Source organism: Rhipicephalus microplus, chromosome 3 (genome assembly GCF_043290135.1).
Source record: "Rhipicephalus microplus isolate Deutch F79 chromosome 3, USDA_Rmic, whole genome shotgun sequence".
In the NCBI taxonomy this organism is placed as follows: Eukaryota; Metazoa; Arthropoda; class Arachnida; order Ixodida; family Ixodidae; genus Rhipicephalus; species Rhipicephalus microplus.
The window spans coordinates 226,293,666-226,320,722 of NC_134702.1; the positions used below are offsets into that span (position 1 = coordinate 226,293,666).

The following is a 27,057-nucleotide window of genomic DNA, read 5'->3' on the forward strand; positions in this document are numbered from 1 at the left end:
TACACAAGAGCACATGTGCAGGCTCATGCACACACACATGTATACTTGGGCACACGTTACACGTGTGTATACATATAATGCAAACATGTAGCAGATATCAAACCTAATGGAAAGCTTTCCTAACATGGAGTGTAGAAAATTACTATTTCATATGAAACGTGATTTGCCTCTGCTGGATTTTGGCTGCCTTCGGAGGGCACCATCACTAGTGCTAAGGCGAGTATGCCGTCATTTCGTGCAAGATCCACATAGTAGTACAATCGCTACTCCGCTCGGCCGCTGATCCCAGGGTCGCGGATTCTACCCCGGCCGTGGCGGTCGTTTTTAGATGGAAGCAAAATGGAAGATGCCCGTGTACTGTGCTATATCAGAGCACGCTAAAGAACGTCACATTGTCCAAAGTTTTGGAGCCCTGCACAACGACGTTCCTCTAAAGCATGTGTTTTTGGGACGTAAAACCTCAGATATTACTGCGTGTTCTTCTTTTACTGCATACTCCATCTGGTGCATTGTCACATATAGCTTCGTCAAGCGCAAGAGTGCCCTTGCAGTCCATTTTAGGGTGCTATCGAGGCAAGCACCCAAACAAAGTGGTGCTTTTTTCAAGATCGACCATATATGGGTGTTAAAGAGTGTGGCAACGAGTGCTCTCACGGAAAAGTACACTTCTTACGCCCTTTAGCGCGGAAAAATTTTTACTGTGCAGCTTTACCTTTGTGGTGAAACGTTTATTTACCTTTGTTCTGTATACAATGTCATGAACCAGTCTTTTAGGTAGCGTGCCAGAATATTCTAGCTTGTTTCGCCGTTAGGTGCGAACGCTTGCTGCAGCCGGACGTTGGACGATCCAAATCTCAATGTTGATAACAGCAGCGTGATGAAAGAATGGTCATCTGAATAGTCCTTAAGAAGATTCAGGATTTAAGCACGAAAACATTTCACACAGGCATCATTTCGCTATTACTTAGCAAAAAGTGATCATAAAGAAATCACGCGTAATTATCGCAACCGATGCATGCGCCCAAGTTAGTACACTGTAAACGAATCTTTTTATTCAGGTTGTAATCGTTGAACAAGCCATAATATTGGCGTTATCAATTGTCTTCGGTCATATCTTGAGCACCATTGTGAAGCCAGCCACGCGTTTGCATTGCATAGCTCGCGACGAGTCGAGCTATGCCGAAGTATCCATCTCGGGATTGAACACCAGGGGCTCGTCGACGTCAATAGACACCTCGAGCACCTCGGTTGCCTCGTAGAGGACGCCCTGGATTTCGGCGCTCGAGTCACCCTGTTCCTCAAGCTCCTCGAAGTAGGCGTTCACTCGGTTTGGCGTGTTCGGTTCCCAGTGGTACTCCGGCTGGAAAGCTCGCGCTGGGAACTGCACGCAAAAAGTACGCGGCGCGCGTATATGGTTGCACAATGATTCGCCATCAAAACGGCAGGAAATGCTTAACCAACTGCTTGCCAACGGTAAATCTCCCTTTGAAGCACACGACTTCGAGATACAGTCGTCCGTACGTCTCTTTTTTCATGAATTGAGATAGGCTACCAATGCTACACACTAAAGGTTAGGTCAGTGGAAATCAGTTCATATTAACTCACTGTTATTTCTAACTGAAGACCAAGTGATACCTCTGTATTCCTATGAGACAAAACGGCTTCTAATTCAAACTCGTCGGCATATACAGAGGTTTTCATCGCTCCTCGCAGACGCCTGCCCACAATAATCAAAATGTGTTGCAACACAGAACGAAATCATTTTAACTAGAGATTTGAACAAAAAAGCAACGGCACTTCTCAGCAGATATTTTGGACGCTGCACTGGAGCTCTTTTGGTCAAGCTGCAAACGATGTCCGTAAGTAGCAACAGAATAAATGCAAGCTACGCAAAATAATGATCACTTTTAATTTTGACTGCGTTGGCTCTGCCATGTTAATTACATGTGTTTTAAAGCAGAAATAGCGTCACATATTAAAACATTTAGGCTCCCTACTGACTTGAATGTATGGCAGTGCTTGTTTCTGGCCTATCACTCACTGACTGATCAGTTCATTGTGTTCACTGGTTGAGCTTCGTTAACTTAATTTATGAAATATCCTGCCGCAAACGCACAGTAACACCCAATTCGCGATAGCGAGTCTGTGCACTGTGGCGAGACGTCCGTTCAGTTTAACGCCAGCCCGCTAATTTTCACTCCGCTTATTTCGACCAACCTCAGTCTCTTTCAGGTCGAATAATGAGGTTCCGCTGTATTAGCAGTAACGACTTTCTGTTCATGATATAACTTCCAGATCGCACAACTTCTACGTTCTTAACACACCTTCCTAGTAAACGTTCGAACCAGTTTGCAGCAATTTCGAATAAGCCTTTATTTTGCAGTGATTTTATAGGAACGATTTTTCATAATTTCATTTCTTAATGAAAACTGGTGACCAATACGTTGGTGATCCCTAGAAAAACTGGACGTTCATAACATGACCACATGATTTAATTTACCAAGTGTTTGTTATCACCGTTTGCCCAATTTCAGGAAAGTTTTAACCCCACCCCTAATCCTGGCTACGCCGCTGTCGCATCGATAGGAAACCAAGCCATCTGTTTTTGGGAGATAGGCAATGATCTGTGACTTATAAATCGGTAATGATTTCTCGCCGTAGTCATTAGAGTTACCTGAATGCAAGCACGATTTGACGCTGTACGTAATCGCTTATTCCTGAGCAAATTCACAACACCACCTCATCCAGCCCAGTATACTTCCCTGTTGTGCTTTTATTACATCGTGAAATACCCGAAAAATGGAATGGAAGTCTGCAATATTTGCATTTACAACTATACTACGGAAAACATTTTGGAGAGGGTCCAGTTGTCCTAGGTGAAGACTAAATGTGTGACATCGGGAGTGTGGTTCGGAAATTGTAATCTATATAGTTAAATTCAAATTAGATAACTATTGTTTTAATAAATAAACACCACTGAGAGGACTATATTTTGAAATGTGGTATTCTTAGGGCTGCGCACGTTATGCGTTTACTTTTTGCCGCCTGAAAGCGATGCCTCGCATAAAGAATAAAAAATGAAAACGAACTCACACGAAGGATCAACTTATGCACGCCGGAGAGCAAACAGCATGAGAGAAAAAGAAGATAAGTACTGATCAGTTTTATAGCGCACTGCACCAACAAGGACGGAGAAAAACACAGCGATCGTTGCTCTTTACTTTTATATCGTGCTGAAGGGACAAAATTTAACAAGAGTTTCCTTAGGCATTCATTTAAGAAGCCAAATATAAATGTTTCAATTGAACACTGCCTAAACTCTTCAAAAGTGACCCTAAAAAATTCTGGCAAGTGGTAAAGCCTAAAAACACTGTTCTCCGACCTTACTAGGTGATAAGCATGGCGGTTGTTCGTCAGCTGAGGAAGCGGCGGAAATATTCAGCGATCAGTTTGCATCAGTATTTTCAAATGAGCTTCCATTGGATTCTCTCGACCTACCAGAGACCGTCATTCATGATATTGTCACGGGGTCGTGACGTGGCCGAAGACAGGAGACTTCGTGTTGGGATTTAACTGTTTATTTGGGTGAACCTGTGCCCGGTAAACGGAAAGTCCGATTACAGCAGCAGTCTCGCACAGATAGCAGTCTCGGACTGATAGCGGCGAACGGAGCGTTGGCCTAGGATCAACAACTGACAAGCGGCGAAGCGCGTCGGCATTTATACTCTTGCCGTCGAATGTTCTAGCGTTATCGCTGGCGGTGGCGTAGGTTCCAGAACAATCTGTACCGTTCGCACGGTGGGCGTGATCTTATAGAAATGATCTACTACAGTCCGGAACCTTCTCGAAAACTGCAGGCGCGGTTTGCGCTGAGAATCGTGTGGTGTTTCGGGACGATAACAAAAACTTGGGAAATGGAATGTGGCAATATCTTTCTCCCAATAGAAATCACCGAAAATGGCGTAGCACGTGCCATTTAGCGACTTGAGTACAAGACGAGTCCAGGACCCACTGGCATTAGCTCCAAACTTCTGAAATTAACCGCTCCAAAATCGTCGTACCTATTGAAACTAATATTTCAGCAGTCACTGAACACAGGTTGCGTCCCAGATGATTGGAAGTCAGCATTAGTGGTACCCATATTCAAATATGGGTTAAAATCGTGTGCTAATAATTACCGCCAATGTCTCTTACTTCTATTCCATGCAAAATACTCGAGCATATTTTGTTTACGCACATCGTATATCACCTCAATAAAAAAAACTTGCTAATAGATAGCCAACATGGCTTCCGCAATAACAGCTCGTGCGAAACTCAGCTGTTCGAATTGGTAACTGATCTTAATGATTCTCTGAATAACTCCCGCTACACTGACGCAATTTTTATAGATTTTGCTAAAGCGTTTGACCGCGTGCAACACAAAAGGTTGATAACTAAAATTTGTATTCTCCAGCTAGGCGATAAAACAACCCAGTGTATAAGTGGTTTTCTTGCTAACAGGGTGCACTCAGTTAAACTTAACAACGTTATCTCTACTCCCAGACCCGTCAAATCCGGGGTACCCCAAAGATCCGTACTAGGCCCCCTGTGGTTTCTAGTTTATAATAATGATATCGGATCCAATATAAACTCTTCACTGCGCCTCTTTGCAGACGATTGCGTAATTTATAAGGAAATCACCGAACCGAACGACGTAAACATATTGCAGTCCGACTTGACTAAATTATCAGAATGGTGCCATTTATGGCAAAATGTTGTAGGCCCGTGTACTCAGATTTTGGTGCACGTTAAAGAATCCAGGTGGTCAAAATTTCCGGAGCCCTCCACTACGGCGTCTCTCATAATCAAATGGTGGTTTTGGGACTTTAAACACAACAAATCAATCAATCATCAATCAGCCATTTATGACAAATGGAAATAAATGTAAACAAAACCAAACACGTACGTTTTTCATCCGTTGCACATCCTTCGCCCAATGATATGTCATAAACAACTTGGTTAATTCAGACAGTTCCATCTATTAAATGTCTAGGTATTTTATTCCACTTTGATATAACCTGGACTAGCCACGTAGAATACATTACCGCGAAAGCACTACCGAAACTTTGTCTTCTCAACCACCGCCTGAAACTTGCAAACAAAGACACCAAACTTCACGCATACAATAATGTTATCCGGCCAACCCTAGAGTATGCTTCCGTAGTATGGCGCCCCCACACAGCAGCCCTTACTGATACGCTCAAAACTGTCCAAAACAAAGCCGCGCGATTGATTTTGTCATGTTATTCCCTCTATGAAAGTGTGTAATTCATTAATAAAAAATTAAATCTCCCCGCTCTTGCCATGCGCAGGAAATATTTCCGCTCATCTTTCTTCCACAAATTATACCACAGTGATTCGCCGTTCCGCCATACGTTCATTCACCCTGCTTTGTACATTTCCGCACGCGTTGACCACGATCATAAAATTGAACCTATATTTTCTCGCACAAAAATACACCAATACTCACCCCTTGTCTTAGCGATAACCGAGTGGAACGCTCTGCCTGCCAGCATTGTAACGCATACAAAGCAATCATCTTTTCAGTCTGCATTATTTGCGTTCTTTGAATGTGTTGGTCAATCTTAGGCATTGCTGTATAATCTGTCGTGCAGCTTTTTCAATGTGCTCGCTCGTGAAAACCTTGATGTGTTATTTCTTGCTTATCTTGGTTGACGGACTGTGTTGCCTGCGCGTGTTTTCTTGTCTTCTTTTCTTGTTAAAAATTGCTGTTGTCACTGATTACTGTATGAAACCCCCCTTATGCAACGCCCTAGAGGCCCTTAAGGTATATAAACAAATAAAAAATAAATAAATGAATATACCCAAGAATTCTTGCTCGAAATGCAAGTCCTGTAGCAGCAGTAAATATGCACATAATTATGGAGCCATAAATGAGTTCACGTGAACGTAATGAAAATAGACATAGTTTTAAGACACAGAATGATTCCTAACTTTTGTTTTCTCGTCACGAAAATATGTCTTTGTAACGCCGTACAGAAAGAACCCATGGAAGTCATGGACATCGAGTCGCGATATATTCTTTAGCAGGAATTCAGCAGAAGCCGCCAAGTCACCATGATTCCTTACATTTCTCAACAACCAGGGTATACACCAGCCGTGGTAGATGCAAATGGCGTCCGTGTCGATGCCAGAAAGCTCGTCAATACGTAAATAGGTTACAGAGTACAGTGTGGAGAAGGGACGTATTTAGCAGAAAGGCAAATTAACGCCTGACAAGGTGCAATAATGTACAGTGTCAGTTTTCATGAAAGGGAACACGGCAACGCATGGCCTGCACGCTCCAGCGGCTGCTGGCAGCCGTTCAAGCGGGAGCGAGAGCAACCAGTATCTTTTCGCGTCATCTAGCTGCGAGCAAAACAACCATTCATTGCTGATATATAACGGCAAGCTTGCAACGCCTCCCACTTCAAGGAGATTACCTGCTCTCGCATAATCGTCTTGAAGGGGGGAGGGGGGCGCTATCTTAATGCTGGTTCCACATCAGCAAAGAATGGTTGTTTTTCTCGCTACGAGATGACGCGAAACAGACTGTAGTTGCTATCGCTCCCGCTTGAACGCGCTGCCAGGAGCCACCGTAGCGCGCAGGCCGCGCGCCCTTGTGTTCCCTTTCATAGAAATTGACACTGTACAATTTTCTTGTACTGGTAAAACAAACTAGACGAACAATATGAACGTCTGGATTGCCACCACTGAGGTCGTTGCCGATTTTGACGGTGGTTACAAAAACAGATATGTGTTCAATAATGGCTCTCTTGTAATACTTGTCTAATGCCCGGAAGCACTTAGCAATTGCAAATGGCTTGTGAAGCACTGAATGGAGATGACCTGCCTGTGCCAGCGTAGTATCACGGGCGTGAATTTTGTTCTCGTCTCGTCACTATTGGCTGTCTGGCCATCAGATCGGCGATCGTGTTGGCAAACTGAACCTGGCCAGCCCTGGTCACCGTTGACCTTCTTGAGCAGTTACACCCAATAATTGCTTCCTGAAACGTTGCCCTGGAAAAACTGGCCAATCAGCCGCGCTAGAATAAAAGCATGAAACTGTCGAACACTAAAGATTGTCTTTAAGGGGGAGGGGTCACAATCTTGCCGCTGGTTCCATATCAGCAACGAAAGGTTGTTTTCCTCGCCGCGAAATGACGCGGAAAGAGACTGTGGTTGCTCTCTCCCGCTTGAACGCGCTGCCAGCAGCCGCCATAGCGCACAGGCCACGCACTCTCGTGTTTCCTTTCATAAAAATTGACACTGTACATATGTTAAACAACATTAAACAATAAATCAGCGACAGTTTAACCATTTTCATAACAGTTCATAAAACATTGCATGAAAAACACTTTTACTTCAAGACATGTCTGTAAGACTTAGTATTCAGTGGTGGTGTAGTGTGATATTCTTATTTAAGACCAAACCAAGGAATTCGTTGAAGTACCCAGACTTTTTGATTAAGAGCCTTGCCATCGCAACTGTCGCAAATTAAAATGCACTCTCTGTCGCCATATAAAATGCGACAGAAATGGACACTCGTCAATTTTAACATGGAAAGCTCGAAAATCAGGTTGAATTACGACTTTTTAGAATACACGCTCACCCGCACGTTTTCGAGGACGCATGCGAAGGCGCCTATGGGCACCTGCAAGAGGCCAGTGCAGCCAATGATCCAGGCAAGCGCCTCGTACTCGCCCGGGTAGTGGATGTTGCCGTACACCGGCGCAGTATACGTGAGCATGCGATCAACGTACGTCGCCTGCAAATGGACCGCAAAAAAAGTTTTCAGACTTCAAAGCAGCCGGCACAATTCAGTGTGTAGAGTCTCAAGAAATGTGAAAGCTGCCAGTATAGCGTGAATGGGAAGATTCTGCTTATGTTTTAGCGGCCACCAAATGAGTATCTCCTACGGAAAGTTCGAGAGGTAACGTAAGCACGATCCGTCGGCAAGTCATTAGAAACACTGATCACTTGCCCACATATTTATGTGTTCTGATATATTGTCACGACGTCCAAATAGAGGTCTTCCCGAAGTGATTGAGAGACCAGAAGCAGGTCTTTATCCGAACGCGCAAGCGAGTTTTTTTCTTTTTCGTACATTTCATAGTCCTTCATGGCAGATGCACAACTGCCATCGCCTTTTTTGAGCAACTTAGGCGCTCTACCAGGCGTATAAAGTGGTCGCACCAACACGGTAACCAGGAGCTAATTAACTCGATAAATACATTTTCATACGCACGACGTGCACGACTTCGGGTAAATGCTTTTGGCGCTTAGAACTACAATCAGTGTCGAGAACAACTTCGTAAGTCATGTAGTTCAAGCGTCGCGTGACGTTCTATGGGCCAACGTACCGTCTTAGCAGTTTTTGAGACAGTCCACGTCGACGTATCGGTATCCAGACCCAGACCTTGTCGTCTGCTGTGTAGCTAATGAACTTGTGTCGGGGGTCGTACCGTTGTGCATCTTGATGCTGATCATGACAGATGCGCACGCGCGCGAGCGTTCTGGCTTCCTCGGCGCGCCCAGTGAATTCTTAGAAGTCTACATGGATGTCGTCACACTCATGCGGCAACATGGCGTCCAACTTTGTCGTGACTTCGCGGCCATATATGAGACTGAATTGTGTCATTTCAGTGGTTTCTTGTCGAGCGGTATTGTAAGCAAAGGAGGTCACGTACGGCAATAACTGATCCCAGTTTTTGTGTTTCGTGTCAACGTACATGCTGATCATGTCTGTGAGGGACCTATTGAGGCGCTCCGTCAGTCCGCTTGTCTACAGATGGTATGCAGTTGTTCTCCGGTGAGCTGTACCGCTGAGTCTAAGAACCGACTCCAAAAGTTCTGAGGTAAAGGCAGGTCCTCTGTCTGTGATCACTGCTGTCGGAGCGCCATGCCCAAGGATGATGTTTTCGATAAAAAAACTGAGCGGCTTCTGCTGCATTGCCGCGCTGAATAACTTTAGTGTCCGCATAACAGGAGAAGTAATCGGTGGCCACAATATTCCATCTGTTCCTTGTTATGGAAGTTGGAAAGCGACCCAGGAAATCTATTCCAATCTGGGTGAACGGCTTTGCTGGTGCTTCGACTGGATGTAAAAGACCGGCTGGCTTGCTGCGAGGCGCTTTGTGTCTTTGGCAGTCGGTGCAAGCTCGCACGGGATGGTTAACAGCAGCAGGTAACTTTGGCCAGTACTACTTGCATCGCAGTCGGCACAACGTTCGGGTGTAGCGTAGATGACCAGAAGTTGCTTCATCGTAGCACATTTTCATAATTTCCTTCTGAAGAGAGGCAGGCACGACGAGCAAGTGTGGGTTGCCGGTTGGTGAGAAATTGTTTTTATAGAGAACATCGTTTTGCAAGCAAAAAGATGGCAGTCCTGTAGCAAATGACCCCGGCACGTCCTTACGTCGTCCTTCTAAATAATAAACGAGTGGAAACAGCTCAAGATTACTGCGCTGCTCTCGTGCAATAGTGGCTGTGTTGACAACCCCAAGAAAGCCACGTAGATGTTTTTATCATCAGGAGCGACAGGCTCCACTGGCGACCGTGAGAGGCAGTCGGCGTTGGTGTGCCTCCTCTCAGATTTATAGATGACGGTCATGTCGAACTTTTGAAGCCTTAGGCTCCAGCGCGCCAAACCGCCAGATTGATCTTTAAGGTTTGTGGGCCAGCACAAAGAGTGATGGTCACTAACAACCTTGAAGCAGCGGCCGAACAAATATGCACGAAATTTGATGACCACCCAAATTACGGCGAGACACTCGAGTAGTTGTCCGTGCGAGAGAGGGTTCTGCTGGCGTAGGCTATTAATCTCTTCATGATGATACGGGGCGCGAAAAAACGACACACAACAGAGAAGAAGTACACAGACGACGCGCGTCGTGTGTGTACTTCTTCTCTGTTGTGTGTCGTTTTTTCGCGCCCCGTATCATCATGAACCAGCACCAACTCGCCCAACTTTTCACTTTACTGAGTATTAATCTCTCACAGCCGTCTCGCCACTGCACCAGAACGGCACCCAGGCCTACATTGCCGGCTTCAGTGTGAAGTGTTATAGGGGATTCCTGGTCGAAGTGCGCAAGGACTGGAGGTGTTTGCAGGCGTTGTCATAATTCATTGAATGCCACTGCTTTTGTTCACCCCAAAGGAAGGGGACATCCTCACGTGTGAGTCATGTCAATGGCACTGCAATAGACAAACTCCTCGATAAATCGCCGGTAAATGGGGCACAACACTAATAAGCATCTCACTGGCTTTTGTCGCGTGGTGCAGGAAATTGCGCTACAGCGTCTATTTTGGTCGGGTCAGGTCGTTTTGGCCTCCCTCAGCTTCCTGGGCCTCGTGACTGACGACGAGGCCTAAGAATCTGAGTTCGTTGAAACCAAAATGACATTTTTCTGGTTCAGTAAGGCCGGCCGAACGTATGGCTTCGAGGACAGCGAATAAACGTCTAAGATGTTCCTCGAATGCTGCTGAGAATACAATAACATCGTCCAGATAGACCACGCATGTTTTCTACTTCAGGCCTGATAGTACGGTGTCCATGAGACGCTGAAAAGTGGCTGGGGCTCAGCACAACCCAAAAAGAAGCACATTAAATTCGTAATGGACATCGGGCGTCACAAAGGCCGTTTTTTTCACGATCTCTCTCGTCGACTTCTGTCTGCCAGTAGCCGTTTCGGAGGTCGATTGAATAGAAATAGCGCTCATGACGCAGCCGATCGAGTGAATCGTCTATGCGAGGGAGTGAATAGACGTGTTTCTGCGTGACTTGGTTGAACTTACGATAATTAATACAGAAGCGCAAGCTGCCCTCTTTTTTCTTGACCAAAACCACGTCCAAAGACTTTTAGAAAGTTGTATGAAGTCATCCACGGGCATCTTCTGTACTTGCTTTTGAGTCTCGTCGCGTTCTTTCAGAGCCTCACGGTAGGGGTTCTGCCATATCGGTCGCGTGTTGTCTTCGGTACTGATGAGGTGCTTGGTCAATGGTGTTTGCTGGAACTTTGACGTACGCGAAAAGCAGTCTTCGAATTGGTGTATAAGTTCAAGCAGGCGCTTCCTATGAGAGAGTGGCAGCGTGGAGCAGATGTCCGCGTAGCTGTGAGAGTTCGGGAAGTCACGATGACGCGCAGGGGATGGAGATCGCCAGTGACGCGGCAGAGTTGCTTGGCTAGTCGACAGTTGATCAGCATCGTGGGCGCGACGGTCTTCAGAGCAGAAAGAATCGGGAAGAGAAAAGTTCCCTAACCCAGAATCGCCAAGACGGCAATAGCGGTCAATGTGACCTAGTTCTCCGCAGCGGAAGCAAATAGGTCGACGTTCGGTCATGCGCCATAAGTCAGTTTGGCAATCTGGCGGTCGCCCCGCCACGGTGGTCTAGTGGCTAAGGTACTCGGCTGCTGACCCGCAGGTCGCGGGTTCGATTCCCGGCTGCGGCGGCTGCATTTCCGATGGAGGCGGAAATGTTGTAGGCCCGTGTGCTCAGATTTGGGTGCACGTTAAAGAACCCCAGGTGGTCGAAATTTCCGGAGCCCTCCACTACGGCGTCTCTCATAATCATATAGTGGTTTTGGGACGTTAAACCCCACAAATCAATCAATCATCAATCTGGCGGTCGTCTCATAGAATCCCGTTGCCACACAGGTATGGCAGCGGGTAGTAGCTGAAAGGGCGTCGCCACAAATGACGGGGAAGGACGACGGACCACATCAGCGTAGTTTGCTGGATGTGGCTCAGGACTTGGCGCGGGTGGTGTAACGGCTTGCCTCAACTCCTGGCGGACGATTTGGGCAACAGATGCGACAGGCGGTTGGATAGAAGAAATGCAGAGGGCCCTAAGTTCCTCGCGCAGTATTTCCCTAATTATTTGTCGCAGGGAACTTTCGCACACGGCAGCGTTCTGAGCTGCAGTAATTACTGCCGTGTGGTTTGGCAGGCGGTCAATGTGTCGGCATCGTTGTTGCAGTGCGCGCTCGATGACAGTCGCCTCTCTTACGAATTCATCTACTGTTGTGGGTGGATTTTGTACGAGGCCCGAAAATACTGGTTCCTTAAAACCCTGCATTAGGTGACGCACCTTCTTTGCCTCGGGCATGTCAGGGTCAGCTCGTCAAAACAGACGGATTTCCCCCCCCCCTGCGTACATGACGGCTGTTTCGTTGGGTTTTTGCACGCGGGCCTCAATCAGTTGGTGTGCGCGGTCCCGTCGGTCCGAGTTTAAAAATGTGGCGAGGAGCTTTCGACGAAAATCTTCCCGAGATTGGAAAGTAGCCTCGTGGATCTCATACAACGTGCGAGCGCTTTTTCTTCAGCGCAAAATATGCAAGGCCAAGTTTGTGCTGTTCGCTCCAGTGGTTGGATACAGCGACCAGTTCAAACTGTTCAAGCCAGTCCTCGACATACTCGTACTATTCCCCACTGAAAATGACAGGAACGTGAGGAAAAACTTCGGGAACGCGAGGATGTTGACGAGTCACCTGCGAGGAAAGAGTTGTCTGCGATGGAAGGATAACCATGGATGTAGTAGCAGCTGTCATGCTGGTAGGAGGCGGAACAGGTGCGGACTCCGGACTTAGGCCTAATAGGCGCCGACTGAATCGGTGCACCGGAGTCGTGACGAGGGGCTGAGTCGCTAGACTAGGTGAACAGGTTCGAGCAAGACTGCCCTGCATCACTTTGTAGGCTGCAGCACCTTCACCAGTGTCACGACGTCAAAACAGAGGTCTTGCCGGAGAGATTGAGACATAAGAAGCAGGTCAGTCTCTTTAATAGAACGCGTAAGCGAGTTCTTCTTTTTCGTACATTTCGTAGTCCTCCATGGCACATGCACACCTGCCATCGTCCTTCTTGAGCAATCAGGTGACAATAGAGGCTTAGTTCACGTTAATTGCAAAGTATGCGTTAACGTCGTCAAGGTGCCAGTGGACTGATGATGCTTCAGTCAATGCACACGACCATCTGTAGCTATATTGTTCAGGATGTGAGAAAATATGACTGGAATACGTCCGAGACTTTGAGCGTGTACATCGCGGAATTCGAAACGGCATTTATATAGAGGTCGAATTCGCTAGCTATGACACAGACTCCTTTACCTGTGAAACGAAGCATAATCAGCAGAGTGATGCAGCGGATAATTATTCACAACTGGAATTATAACAGGGTGAGCACTTCTCAACTTTCGCAGTCAATGAGTAATATAAGTTTCTAAACTTTTGTGTTGCAAAGTCATCGTGTCATAACGATAAACGCCGTATTTATTACTTCGTATGAGTCCTGGCCTCCTGTGGTGCCAAACCATGCACCTAATCATGGGCGTGAAGCTTTCGCATTTCACCCCCGCACAAGATAGCAGAGCTCTCGGCTACGTGTATAATAATCAGAAGGAAATGACACCACAAGGAAGACGACACGAAAAAGCGCTACTCTCAGCCGACATAATTTATAACATCCCTCCACTTTCTATACAGTGCATATACCCGAAAAACATTCGTAGCGTGCACCTTGCGAAAAAATAAAAACGATGACAAAAAGGAGCACACACACCAGGACTAGCGCTGTACTGCCAACTGAATGTTTCTTGAAAACTCACCACTTATGCCACTAAATACACTATGTCACACACACATAAACACAAAAGGAAACGCCACAAATAAGCAGACTGTGAACATGCCTGTTGCTATACAATATAGCTGGTGTTTAAGATAGCATCTCTCATGACAACCTTCCTTCGCGCTTTATTGATAAAATAAGCTTCCAGATAAATAAGCTTCTCTTTCAATTTTGGATTTTGCAAACGTAAAACTAGCGTCTCCGAAGCTGTGTCAACATGCGCATTATTTACCGCTGAAGGCTAGATGGCTGCCATATCCATGTTTTTTACTGCTGCTACGTTGCTAGCACAAGGGCGTAGGCACTAACATTTTCGAGAATGGGGGCACCTTCTTGAAATGGTCTTTTTTTTCTGCATGTCACGGCCTGAACAATTTCGCAAGGGGAGCTCAGGTTCAGTGTTGCCACCTCTGGAAACGTCACTGAAACTGGCCTCATCATCAAAATACTGTCCAGTTTGTCTAATGCACGCACACACTCTCACTAGTTAATGGTACCTTATAAACAACTTCAGAGCTGCACTGGCTGAATTTTGTCTCGTGGTTATAGTATTTACGTAGCATTCGTTTTCGACCTTTCACAGAAACTCACAGCGTTGAAAATACATGGGGAGTCGAAAACAATAGGTTGACTTTGTGCATGTCGGCCACATGGTTCAAATCATGCCACAATTTATAAAGACACGGAATCACGTGAAATGGACTATTGTCTTTTTCTTGCTGATCACTTCTTACTACACGTTCTAATCTCTGTAGCGAAGTTTCACACATCGTTGCGAGGACGGCAGTGGGATAACCGGATGCTTTAGGTCGTTCGGTCTGTTGAATTTTGTGAGAACGCATTTTTGTTGGCATAGCTTATAAGTGGTGACTTTTTTTTCAATTTTTCAATAAACATTTACACCATGAACAGCAACCATGCGTAATACACATATTTGCTGCAACCACGGCAGCTTGAACGTCCCAGTGCGCTCGTGATAACTCATCCAGAAAATAAAATTCCGTACCAAAGAAGGATAAACTAGAAAACACTAATCCTTGGCTGAAACCAATGAGTGAATGAAAAAGGCTTCTCATTATTCCCAAATTGTGTCATCGGCTGTTCTTTAACGACCATGACACCACCACCAGGCGTTTTTATTTAGTCAATGGAAGGTGCATTAGTATTACTTTCTCATTCTTGTCTGACACTGCATTTTCTTTTCTGACTGCGCTATCATGAGTGCACTGGGTTCCTCAAGCCACGGTGATTGCTGCGCATGGTGCACACAACGTGCGTTCTATCAGTATCTGTAGCCCATAAAAAGTGGAGCGTGTCAATAAAGGATCTCAGTTCAGGGTAGCTGTTCGTCATGTCGTCTTTCATGTGGTGCCGTTTCCTGCTAAAAGCAATCCCTGTGGATTCACACCATAGCTCATTAACGCATTGTTTTGGAATGGCGTAACGATGTCTGCAACCGTGACCTCTAGAGCATGACACCGCGTAGACATATCGCAAGTCCTGAGGTTCCTTATCGAAATATTGCCCCTTCTGTACTCGGCTTCAAAATAAAATGCCCAAACTGAAACCTGTTTCGCGTGTACGTGCTCGTTCCATTTAGTGCGCGATGTGTTATTGGAAATTCACGTTCAATCACCACAGTACATTTTTAATACCTATTTACCAAGTTCCAAAGGGCGCTACAGACATGACAGCCCCGCCGCAATGGTCTAGTGGCTAAGGTATACTAGGCTGCTGACCCACAAGTCGCGGGATTGAACTGCCGGCTGCATTTCTGATGGAGGTGGTAACGCTTCAGGCACGTATGCTCAGATTTGGTTGCAAGTTAAAGAACTCCAGGTCGTTGAAATTTACGGAGCCCTCCACTACGGCGTCACTCATAGTCATATGATGGTTTTGGGTCATTAAACCACACATATCAATATAATCACTACAGACATATAAAAACGCATTCCTGCGTTTTATACATCGATGAAACGAACTTCTGTGTTTAGCGCAGTATACACTTGTAAGAGAATTGCCGTTTCAGGAGTGATCATTAGAATTTTTAGAACATTCCTGCTGGTTCACAAAAGCCTATAACCGGGATGTCTCACAAGCGAAGTATATCCAAAGTATTAAAGTTAATAACATCAACGTACTATTTCTGCGAGTCTCCATAACTTAAATCAGGTGGGATAGTTATTCTGCTTCACGTCTATGTAACCGGTTGACATCGTTTGAAGTTGATGGACGGTGCTGCAGAAGCCGTGTGGCGTTTGTTATGCTGCTAGGTGCTAAGACACCACATTATGTTAACTGAAATTCACAATCTAAATAACACAGCGCGCATCAGTGCGAGCTGTGGAAACATTCCAGGCGCACAGAGAGCACGGAGCCTGTTTTGTGAGCAGGCTGGAACTACGTCAATACTTGACGATATCATACGGGCAGGGTCACCCCATCAGATTGCGGTTTAGATCGCCGAAAGAATAAGCAAAAAAATTGGAGGCATTTAAGCTTCGCTGTTTTGAACGACAGAGCGATATCTTGTTCCCAGTGCATACTGAGTTCAAAATGGCTTGTCAGTGAAGCTTTCGCATATGGCTGCATTCTGTGTAATGGGTAGCATGCTTCAAAACACGGGCAAACGTTGCTATGCATCCACTACGTAGCCTGTGTACCTGATAACGTGTGTACCATTTGTAGTGGGTCACCCGCTTCAAACGATGTAGTCAAGATAATCCATGTTCTGATGCCTGAGCGCAATGTACGCTTCTACCAAGCTATATTACTGCGGTACGAGATGTTGCATTGTGAAGAATGTATACAGGACGTATGTGTTTCTGAAGTGTGCAAGTTACTTTCACTGCATTTCCTAACAGGCGAAGTTATCTTCACTGTATTTCAAAGCAGACGCGTGGTTCTATGGTTGAACACCCGCTTGCCAACCAAACGATCCCGGTTTGAACGACCCGGTTCAAACGCAAACGACCCGGACCGAGAATTTTTGAATACTTCTTTTATGTCCAATTTTCTAGATTTTTCGGTCAAGCACGTGATTTTTCGCTCACAACCAACCGTGCTGCCGTGGACACCGACGCCGGAATTTCTGCAAAACAATCTCTTTAACACTATCGCGTTAATATATGGAGCACCACTGCATTGGCAGTTTCTGCATGTTCAGTTCACTCACATTTACGTGAGACCAGCTTAGATAAAATGTACTGCGAAAGACAGTAGACGAATCTTCTTTAGGAAGGTCGGCAAGGCTCTTACGATCGCGCCTCGTCTGGCGGCGGCGGCCGGCGTTTACACCAGTGTTTCCAATGTACATTTTTTTTCGGTCACCGCTCAAGGCGTCCTCTCCGGTAATTGCGACAATGCTCACAAAATGGCGCGCCACTGTCCAAGGCCTCAGTTCTCGAGTGATTTCAAGAATGCACGGTCACGGTCACCCTTGACTAAAAGGCGAGCGTTTGCTGCAGACGCAAGACGTTTACCTTCGTGCAAGCCAGTACCATAACGCTACACAAGTATCAAGGGAGAACGTAGTCTTCGGTAATATACGAGTACAGCAAGACACACTAGCAGAAACTCGTCTACGTGGCACTCAGTCGCTGCACCGACGCCGACAACTTGTGCCTGACCAACGCCAAGAGAGACCGCCACCTCTACCACAAGACCTCTAACGAGCAGCAGAACCTGCTCATCAAGTTTCGGCGTCTCGGGTAGCACTGGTTGCCCACGCTATTGCAACGGTACGTTCATGCCCTGCGAGAGGCTGTCAACCACTCGACTGAGTTTACCCTTGTTCTTCTAAACGTCTGATCCCTCAACGCGCACGGTGATGACATCGAACATGGTGCCGTTCTGACCACAGCCGACGTGCTGTGCCTCAACGAGACATATATAACGCTATAAACAAGCACATCAATGGGTTCGTTCCAGTCGTTGGCACCAAAGAAGCAAAGCGCCTTGCGGGTGCTTTCGGCATCTACGCAAAGCTACCTGATGCGGCTGGAGATCTCACACTGCCAATTACCAGCCAGAGCCATAATGGGGAGAGCACGCTACTGTGAAGCTTTCATCCGGGATAGCATCCATGGCCATGTACTTGGCACCGAAATTGTCAGAAGAGAATGCCACAAAGTACATATCTAGAAGACATTGCATCGATACTGGACGGAGTTCAGGCACGATCCCTTCGTACTCATTGGAGATCTGAACGTTTACATCATGAAAAACGATTGGCTAGTCGAACATATGATGTGATGTGTTGGAAGATGCGCTCTTGGACGCGTATCGCACGACTGCAAACGTCCACGACCATTAGGGGCACCTGTATCGATGTTGCCTTCTCAAACATTCTATTGCACCCCAATATCGATGATCTCTTGGCAACATACTTCAGTGATCATAAAGTATTTTTTTGAAAAGGCACGAGTCCTCTAGCTCATGGATACGCCCATTCTTTTACTTTATGATGATGAATAGCGGGGTTTTATGGCGCAAGGGCCGTGGGTGGCTAAAGCCATCCATGGGATTTGGTGTATATAAAGTGCACGCATCATAAACCAATCATCTAAAGGAAAACAGGTCCCTGAGCTCATCGAGGGATGTCCGTCTCGTACTTTGCGAAAGAACAGCTCCTGTATGTATAAGTGTATATAGTTCACCAAATATGCATTATGCTTTAAATGTAAATAAATATACATTGTGTGTTCCATGTATATATAACAACGCTATCACGTCTATATATGGTGGTAGGAGGATTCGTGGGTTACTTCATATTCTCCTAGTAAGCTCTTCTGACATCGTTTACTTTGTGGACATGAAGCTGTTTTTGTTATTGGGTACACGCTTCTGTAGAGGCATGCGATTTCGCAGTACGGATATTGCATCCCTGGTAAAATGACGATGAATTACAACACATACACGCTGTCATCATCAAAACAAAGTTTTCTGTAGCTACTGCAAATCATCGTACCATTCGCTATAATGAATGACGATGCTTTGTGCTTCCAAATACTATATACAGTTTTCATCTAACATAACCAACCTATAACTTAAATTGGGAACTGGCCGACTGGGCCTAATTCTAGGTCACACTTGGTGGCGTTAAGCTAAGTACTACGGGCACAATGCAGCGACAAATGCGAGCGGTTGACCTTTCAATGTCGCTGTGCCTGTGCATTAGACTAGATAACCACTACACGTAACCAGGTATGAGACTATAAAATTTTAAGTGGTTACTTACCAACATAACAGCTGGGCAGACGACTAGCCAGCAAATCCTAAAATAATTGTTTGGAGGTCTGCCCCACATAAACTCCATGTCAAAAGAAAATCGCTTCAGCCCTGCAATATATAAAAGAAGTTTGCGGGTCATGAACATTGTACATTTAGGCTGCTGAATATTTATGAAGCCTTTGTGTTCCGCGAAAGGAATGCGCTTAATTTCACAGTAGCTACCACAGAACGAAGACTCGTTTTCTCTCGAAAAGAATTGCTCGGTGTGGAATACATAATTTTAGAAGGATTGATAATTCACACATGCACACGCATTATGCAATATTGTTACGTGGTTATAGCTCGTCTAACTTCATAGCGGGTCGTGTAATCTGTAGCTACCGCGACCCACTTGTTTCCGGAGGCGAATGTTCGGAAGACACCGAGAAGCTCCAATCCGACACGTAAAAGGGGCTTTGATGGGATGTCATTGGGCTGAAGAAGCCGGGCGGGGAGTCGACGGCTTCTTGCAGCGCTGGCAAATTTCACTAGCGTTAACATAACGACGTTAAGAAAGCGAAAGGCTAGGCCAGTACAAGTGGCGGCGCACACGGTTGTATATGTGCGATAGACACCAAGGTGACCCGTGGTTGGCGCGTCATGAAGCTCGCGGAGAACTGTGGAGTGCAGGTGCTTTGGTATGACTGGAAGCAGGTCGTTTTCCGACGATCGATAAATTACGCCGATATAAAATGTTCTTTAGGGTAAACATGCGAACAGAAGCTTCGTATGGTGAGGATTCGAGCTGTTGTATGAAGCGACTGATATCCGGATCATGACGCTGCTCGTCACTTAGATGAAGCAGCTGGGAGATGGAAAGGACGCAGCCAACGGAATCGGAGCTCGTAGAGTCCCAGTCCGCTAAAGGGTAGCGTGACAGGCAAACAACATCTTTGTGCAGTGTTCCTGACTTATACAGTATACGGTGTAAGAATACTCTTGGAGGCGGAGTGCCCAGCAAGCGAAACGACCTGTGGGACCTTTCAGAGAGGCGAACCAGCAAAGTGCGTGGTGGTGTGCGAGAACTATAAGTGGTCAGCTGTATAAGTAAGGGCAAAATTTGCGGCGGCGACCGTATTGTAATGCTACGGCGACCAAACCGGCACTTGAATGAGTTCAGTTGAAGTCCGGCGAGATGGAATACATCAAGAATTTTGGACAGTTTTTGAAGGAGCACTGCGAAAGTAGTAGCATACGCAATTACGTGATCCAGATACTAAAGACAAGTAGACCACTTGAATCTATGGGGCAGGGAGTCCATCGTTCGTTCGAAGCTGGCGGGGCATTACATAAGCCGAAAGGCAGAACCTTGAATTGGTAGAGGCCATCAGGTGTTACAAACGCTGTCTTCTCTCGGTCATGGGGTGCACGGCAATCTGCCAATAATCAAAAGGAAGGCCAATGGAAGTGGGCAGCACCATTGAGGCAATCAATGGCGCTGTCAATTCGTGGCAGAGGGTAGGCGTCTTTCTTTGTGATGTTGCTAAGGTGGCGGTAGTCCACACAAAATCGCCACGATCCCCTCTTCTTTTGAACTAAAATCACCGGGCATGCCCAGGGACTGAAGGATTGTTCAATGTTTTCCTTGGCTAGGATCTTGTTCACCTCCTTTTGGATGACGCTCTGCTCAGAAGCAGACACTCTGTAGCGACGGCAGTGAACAGGGTTGGCATCATCTGTGTGTATTCGATGCTGGACAAGGAATGTCTGCCCTAAAGGTCAGTCACCCAATTCGAAAATATCCTAATGGGCCTCGAGAAGGCGCTGGAGGGCTTTAACTTGGGAAGGCGGAGGATCAGTAGCAATAACGTCTACAAGTTGAAAGATATTGTAGATGGGACTAACCGCTCACCCACTTTTGTAACTGTTTTCTTTGGAAGACGTTTAACTAGTCCGTGCTGCTAACCCTATGTGATGAGACAGGCAACATAGGACAGCGAGATATAAATATTGGCACGGCAACAATTTCGTATGAACAGCTGTGACGACTTCTTCATCATCATACAGTGAAGACTCGTATTTAGACCTGGTAGGGCATCAGTGAGGTAAGCATGCATTGTGTAAAAATGGATGTCTAATACAGCGACGAGATTAAAAAAGTGCGCAAATAGGTGCAATGATCGGAGTATTGCGTTACATATCTGGTGCTACCAGCGAACTATTGAACGAGGTGGGCATTCAGAATTCTGCATTTAAATTTTACATCTTTTGCATCTGTTACTGCTCTAAATACTTAAACCGGCTTTTAAAGAAGTACTCTGCTCAGTAATCGCCATACGTTTCCTCGAGGATTGGGTGTTTGCAATAGCGCGCAGTGGTTCTTCGCTCTCACCATATATCCAGAACACGGTGCATATCTCGACGATGGGTATGAAGTGTGACATGATGCGATTGACGGTGTGATCTTGCAGCAGGCGCATAATGTAGGCACCCGCCTGCGTCACAGTCGGGAAGCCCGAGATGAACATTCCGATGCACACGAAGAACACCGTCTGGTTCATGTTCCAGCGCAAGGATGGGAACAGATCCTCAGCACAGGCTACAACCGTGCACACGTTGAAGATCTGCAAGTGAAGCCACTTGGTGATGTTAGCGTTCCACGCTTAGCGGTGAATCCTGAGCGTCATATAAAAGCAGTTTGCCGCCAAAGCGACAGGAGAAGAACGCATAAAATGTATGCTGACCTGCATTGGGCCTAGGGACGGGAACAAAAGGCCTTTCTCGGCCTTGTGTTCCCATCCGTGCTGCATCATTTTAATATAACAGTAGTAGTAGTAGTAGTTGTTGTTGTTGTTCTTGTTTTATTATGCGGGGTTAATGTGTAAAAGGCACGATACGATCAGGACGCTGCAGTGGAAGGCTCCGGAAATTAAGGCCACTTTTTGTTCTTTGATACATACATACATACATACATACATACATACACACACACATACATACATACATACATACATACATACATACATACATACATACATACATACATACATACATACATACATACAAACATACGTACATACATACATACATACGTACATACATACATACATACGTAAATACATACATACATACATACATACATACGTAAATACATACATACATACATACATACATACATACATACATACATACATACATACATACATACATACATACATACATACATACATACATACTGTAAGGCAACGTTTTTGGCTGCAAGACACTTCTTTTACTTGCCGAGCCTCTGCCCCACAACACAGGTCAGACTGATGATGATGAGTATGTACATATAAGACGACGCATATGAATAATGCTCACACTTATTTTTCCCCCAGGCGTAAGTGGCCAGCCCGGACGGGTCTTAGATGTAAACGGAACGTCGAACGAATGGCTTCAGACGCAATACGTGGACAATCTCCGAACCACGACAGCGACGATCTGAAGAAAGGTTGGTGGTTGTGACACGATAGTTCACTGGGGACGTTTGTTCATTGATTGTATATGGTCCAATGAAGCGTGACTGAAACTTGTCACACAATCCTGGAGTACGAATGGGCGTCCAAAGCAACACTTCATCCCCCGGACTGAAGGAGACGTCGCGATGAGAGCTGTCGTAGCGTTGCTTGCGATCTTGCTGGTTGTTTTCTGTATTAAGGCGAGCCCGTTGCCGGCATTCTTCGAGTCTTGTGATGAACTGCTCTGATACGGATGCCGAAGCGTCGGTTGGCACATTTAGGAGAGAGACGTCGATGGTGAATGTCGGGGAACGGCCGTACACGAGGTAGAAAGGCGAGTAGCCAGTAGTTCTTTGAACAGCGGTGTTATGGGCAAACGTCACAAAAGTCAAAATTGTATCCCAGTTGTTGTGGTTTGGTGCGATGTACATCGGTAGCATGTCTGTTAGTGTCCTCTGAAATCTCTCTGTCAGCTCATTAGTTTGGGGATGGTAGGCTGACGTCGTCTTATGTACTGTGGCACAAGTTGTGAGCAGGGCTTCGATTATGGTGGACAGGAACGTCTTGCCACGATCACTCAGGAGGACGCGAGGTGTACCGTGACGCAATACAATGGCGTTGAGAAAGAAGTCTGCGACGTCTGAAGCAGAACTTGTGCGTAGTGCAGCAGTCTCTGCGTACCGTGTCAGGTGGTCCACAGCAGACACAATCCAACGATTACCTGCTGGTGTGATGGGGAGAGGTCCGAGTAGGTCTATGCCAACGATGGCAAATGGAGTCTCGGGACACGGGATAGGTTGCAGAAGGCCAGCAGGAGACGAAGTTGGTCGCTTCCGCCGTTGACACAGATGGCAAGATGCAACGTACTTCACCACAAAGCTAGAGATGCCTGGCCAGAAGAAACGGTTTCTGATGCGGCTTTGTGTTTTGTGAAATCCCAAGCGGCCTGCACATGGGTCGTCGTGAAAGGCTTCGAGGACTTGATAACGTTGAGAACGCGGAAGTACTGAAACCCAGCGGTGTCCATCAGTATTGTAAACATAACTATGTAGCACATTGTAATCGAGCTTAAATTGCCGTAGTTGTCGGCGCAATCTAGCATTAGGAGTAGGTGATACGCCATTTAGGCGTTGGATAATGCGATTGCAATATGGATCATCACGCTGGCGTGTGGCGAACTCGGTGTAGCGATTTGAATCCGGCGTGTCGATACCCGCAAGGTGTGATAATGTGAGGGGTGACGCAGTGCCTTGCCCATTATACGAGCAATAAGCTGACGTACTTGATGATAAAAGCGGAAGGGGGCAGCGAGAGGGAGCCTCTGCATCTTGGTGTCTTTTGCCAGACCTATAGATGACGTCAAAATCGTACTCATGTAGGCGGAGCACCCAACAACCGAGGCGACCAGACACGTTTCTCATTGTCGAGAGCCAGCACAAGGCGTGGTGGTCTGTAATAACCATGAAGTGGCGTCCGTAATGATACGGTCAAAATTTTTGTATGGTCCAAACGACAGCAAGGCACTCCTGTTCAGTTAGGAGTAGTTCTGTTCAGCAGCCATAAGAGCACGACTAGCATATGCTATAACTCTTTCCCGTGAAGTCGCATCCCGCTGTGGAAGAACTGCGCCAATGCCATGGCCGCTCGCGTCGGCGTGCAGACATGTAGGTGCGTTCTCGTCGAAATGGCACAGAACAGGGTCGGACGTTAAAGCATTCTTGAGGACTTGAAAGGCACGCTCGCAGTCGTCGTTTCAAGCGAAAGTTGATACGGATGTGAGCAGCTTGTGCAGTGGCGACGCGACAGCAGCAAAATGACTAATCAAGCGGCGGAAGTAAGATGCCAGGCCCAGGACACTTCGTAGGTGTTTCTGATTTTCTGGCCGAGGGAAGCGTATCACGGCAGCAAGCTTGTCAGGATCCGGACAAATGCCATCTTTGCTGACAAGGTGGTCCAACACCTTAATGTTCTTGTTTGCGGAATGGCATTTTTTGTGTTAAGCTGAAGTCCAGCACTAGAAATACACGTCAAAACTTCGTCCAAACGATCAAGATGCTGACGAAAAGAAGATGAGAAAATGACGATGTCATCTAGATAACAGAGACATGTTTTCCATTTTAGGCCGCGTAGAACTTTGGTTCAGCTGCCGAGCATCGTAAGAACTGTATCAACAAGGCGGATGGTTCATCTATGTGGATGGGATTCATCTCTGACGTTGGCAGTAGCCAGTGACGGAACGATCAACGGGTAGCCGTCATTTATTCCTTTCATAACGCGGTATTCTTCTTCTATTCAGAAGACGTTCTGCTTCTCCTCAACGTGAGAACGTGCTGCTACGCGGCCACGTTTTCAATCTCAGTGCCACGGTTTTAGTCAACGTGTGCGCGTTGATTTGACTCAGTGGTGAAGCTGCTAGACTGCTGACCCTAAAAGTTCCGGTTCGATTCAGGGCATGGCGGTCGTATTTTAGTGAAATAAATCCTTAGATGTACAAATACACTACTATGCCAATGCGAGTTCAAAACTTTGCACCAGCAAAGTTACTGACTGAATCCACCAAGACACCTCTATTTCAGTTGTTGCTTTGGGACGTGAAACCGCATAAATATAAGTCGAAAACCCAGGGTATGTAACGTGTCTCTTTTGCAGGAAAAATTCGACATGTTTCGCAACTCTTTAGCATGTGTAAGCAGACCATGTGTTCTAAGACTCTTTAGCATGTGTAAGCAGACCATGTGTTCTAAGACTGTGTGGCGCCCACATTCATGTTTAAGAATATAGTTACACGTATGCCAAAGGAGTACGGCCACTCGCATGTGTGCGGTCTTAGTGACCCGCTGGGCACGCGTTAAGCGTCGCCATGGCGAGAACACAGTACTGCTCAAGGTCGCAACACTTTATTGCCTGTGGCAACAGCAAACGCAGTACAGCCCGTTGCAAAGGTACGGTGGGAAGCAAATAGGCTTATCCACGCCACTGGCATAAACGTACTACACAGGGTGCCACGAGCCCGTCTCCGTGGTAAAGGTGATTCACGAAGACACCGGGACCAAGGCCCGGTTGCTCAAGCGATGGCAAAGGCGCTCGCATTGGCTTCGGGGGAAGACGGGTCGGCGTAGCCTGGTCACGCACTAGGACACCCTACCACCCTTCTGCCGAGCCTACGCAGAGGGGCAACAAGCGAGCGTTCGCCTCGGGCGTGAGGCGCCGTCAGCGAAGTCCGAGGAGCCCTGAGCGACGGGAGTCGACGGATGGAAAAGATTGCGTGGCTCATCGCCAGCTGTCCCGGATAGTATCGGACCCGCTCCCGGCGCAGCGCGCGAAAACCTCTCGGGAGACTCCACGCGCGGCGCCACAGTCAACATCCGCTACCGGTTGAGGAGGTTAAATGTCCCTCCACTCTCCCAGCGCGGCCGACAGCAGAGGAGGGGAGTCATGTCGGGACATCAGAACGAGAGAAAAGGCGGCAAAGCCCGCGCAAAGGCAGCGGGCTAGCCTCAATTCCCACAAGTTGGCCACGCAAACAGCAGCCATCTCTCGCGTATTTAGCATATCCACTGACGTAAAATACATTTAAAAGAGCATGAGCAGTGCCAAGTTGAGGTTAAATGTCTATGAAAAATAGAACTCGTAAGCAGCAACAGTTCTCAAGCGAGCGCCTCAAAGTATTATGTGGCCGTTGTCATCAATACTTCCTTGCATAACTTTTCTTGCATACCTGCAATTTTAAGTTGCACAGAGTTCATACTTTCCTGAAATGCCGATCACCTTGCGTGCACAGAACCGCGACAGCCCATCGATAACCCATGTTACGCAAAGACAAGTTTCTTTTCTTATGGCACGGTTGAGGCGTTTACCGCGAAGCAAAGGCACAAAAGCGATTGAGATGGCGATGTGCACAACGCCAGATACCTCTACCGTGCTCTACCTAGCATCAAAGGCGAATCAAGCTTTCGCCGAGTTTGGCAGTTTGCGTATACCTTTAGGAGACTCTTTGGTAACATTTCTGCAAATTTTGGCCTGTCGAATAATCGTGTAATTGGCAGTAAATTACACGCACAAGCAACATTGCAGAATAGTGCATCATGCAAACAGCGGCAATATTGCTATACGGTCCTGGAAGAACGAACTGAACGGAAGGAATACAAAACAGTTTAAACAGACACATAGGCCCATACGGCGTATCCTCTCGCTACGCAAAATGCATTAGTGTGAGCTCGTTTTTGTTGTCTCCTTTTAAGCATTCTCTATCAAATATTCGAAGTACTGTACTGGGCAAGATGCCAAGATCATAAGGATGCCAATTAAAAGGCCTAACATTATGTAAATTAAGCCCTACCCGCAGTTTGCGGGAGTTGGCTTGAAATCGGTTACGAAGTCAGCAAGAACGCACAAATTCGCACTTTCCTGCAATTTCGCTCGCCCACACTCCTGAACCCATGTGGCTTTATTTAATGATGAAAACAAGAAAAAAACACATCCACGACAAAACAAAAGAGAGAGCGCTTAGTTGATCGGGCGTTAGGTGAGCACATCGTGTAAATATCATATGTATATATCACGACTGGACAAGCGTGGCCACAGATACACATATGTAAAGGCCTGAGGTACGCGTCGCAGCGCCTGGCTTTTCGACGCGGCGCCGCGCCCTCTCCCTGTAAAATGATTGCGTCATCAGCTTCGGATA

At 46.6% G+C, this 27,057-nt stretch overlaps 1 protein-coding gene across 1 annotated transcript; it reads right to left on the reverse strand.

Annotated features, from left to right (window-relative positions):
- Positions 1-1,052: 1,052 nt before the first annotated feature.
- Positions 1,053-21,757, reverse strand: LOC142803515 (sodium-dependent proline transporter-like). Its single transcript, XM_075888640.1, has 4 exons — positions 21,266-21,757; positions 18,902-19,002; positions 7,652-7,807; positions 1,053-1,381 (listed from the first exon to the last, which is right to left on the reverse strand). Exons 1-4 carry the CDS (start codon positions 21,432-21,434, stop codon positions 1,175-1,177), a joined length of 633 nt encoding a protein of 210 aa, XP_075744755.1. The 5' UTR covers positions 21,435-21,757; the 3' UTR covers positions 1,053-1,174.
- Between the last annotated feature and the right edge of the window lie 5,300 nt (positions 21,758-27,057).

What these genes read in the sequence shown, in the direction of transcription:
- LOC142803515 (XM_075888640.1), bottom strand. Translation starts at nt 21,434, where the DNA reads ATGAACCAGACGGTGTTCTTCGTGTGCATCGGAATGTTCATCTCGGGC. An exon ending in TCTGCCCAGCTGTTATGTTG is followed by an intron (nt 7,808 to 18,901) that starts GTAAGTAACCAC and finishes GTCCATTTGCAG; the next exon opens with GCGACGTACGTTGATCGCAT. An exon ending in GCGTCCTCGAAAACGTGCGG is followed by an intron (nt 1,382 to 7,651) that starts GTGAGCGTGTAT and finishes TTTTGCGTGCAG; the next exon opens with TTCCCAGCGCGAGCTTTCCA.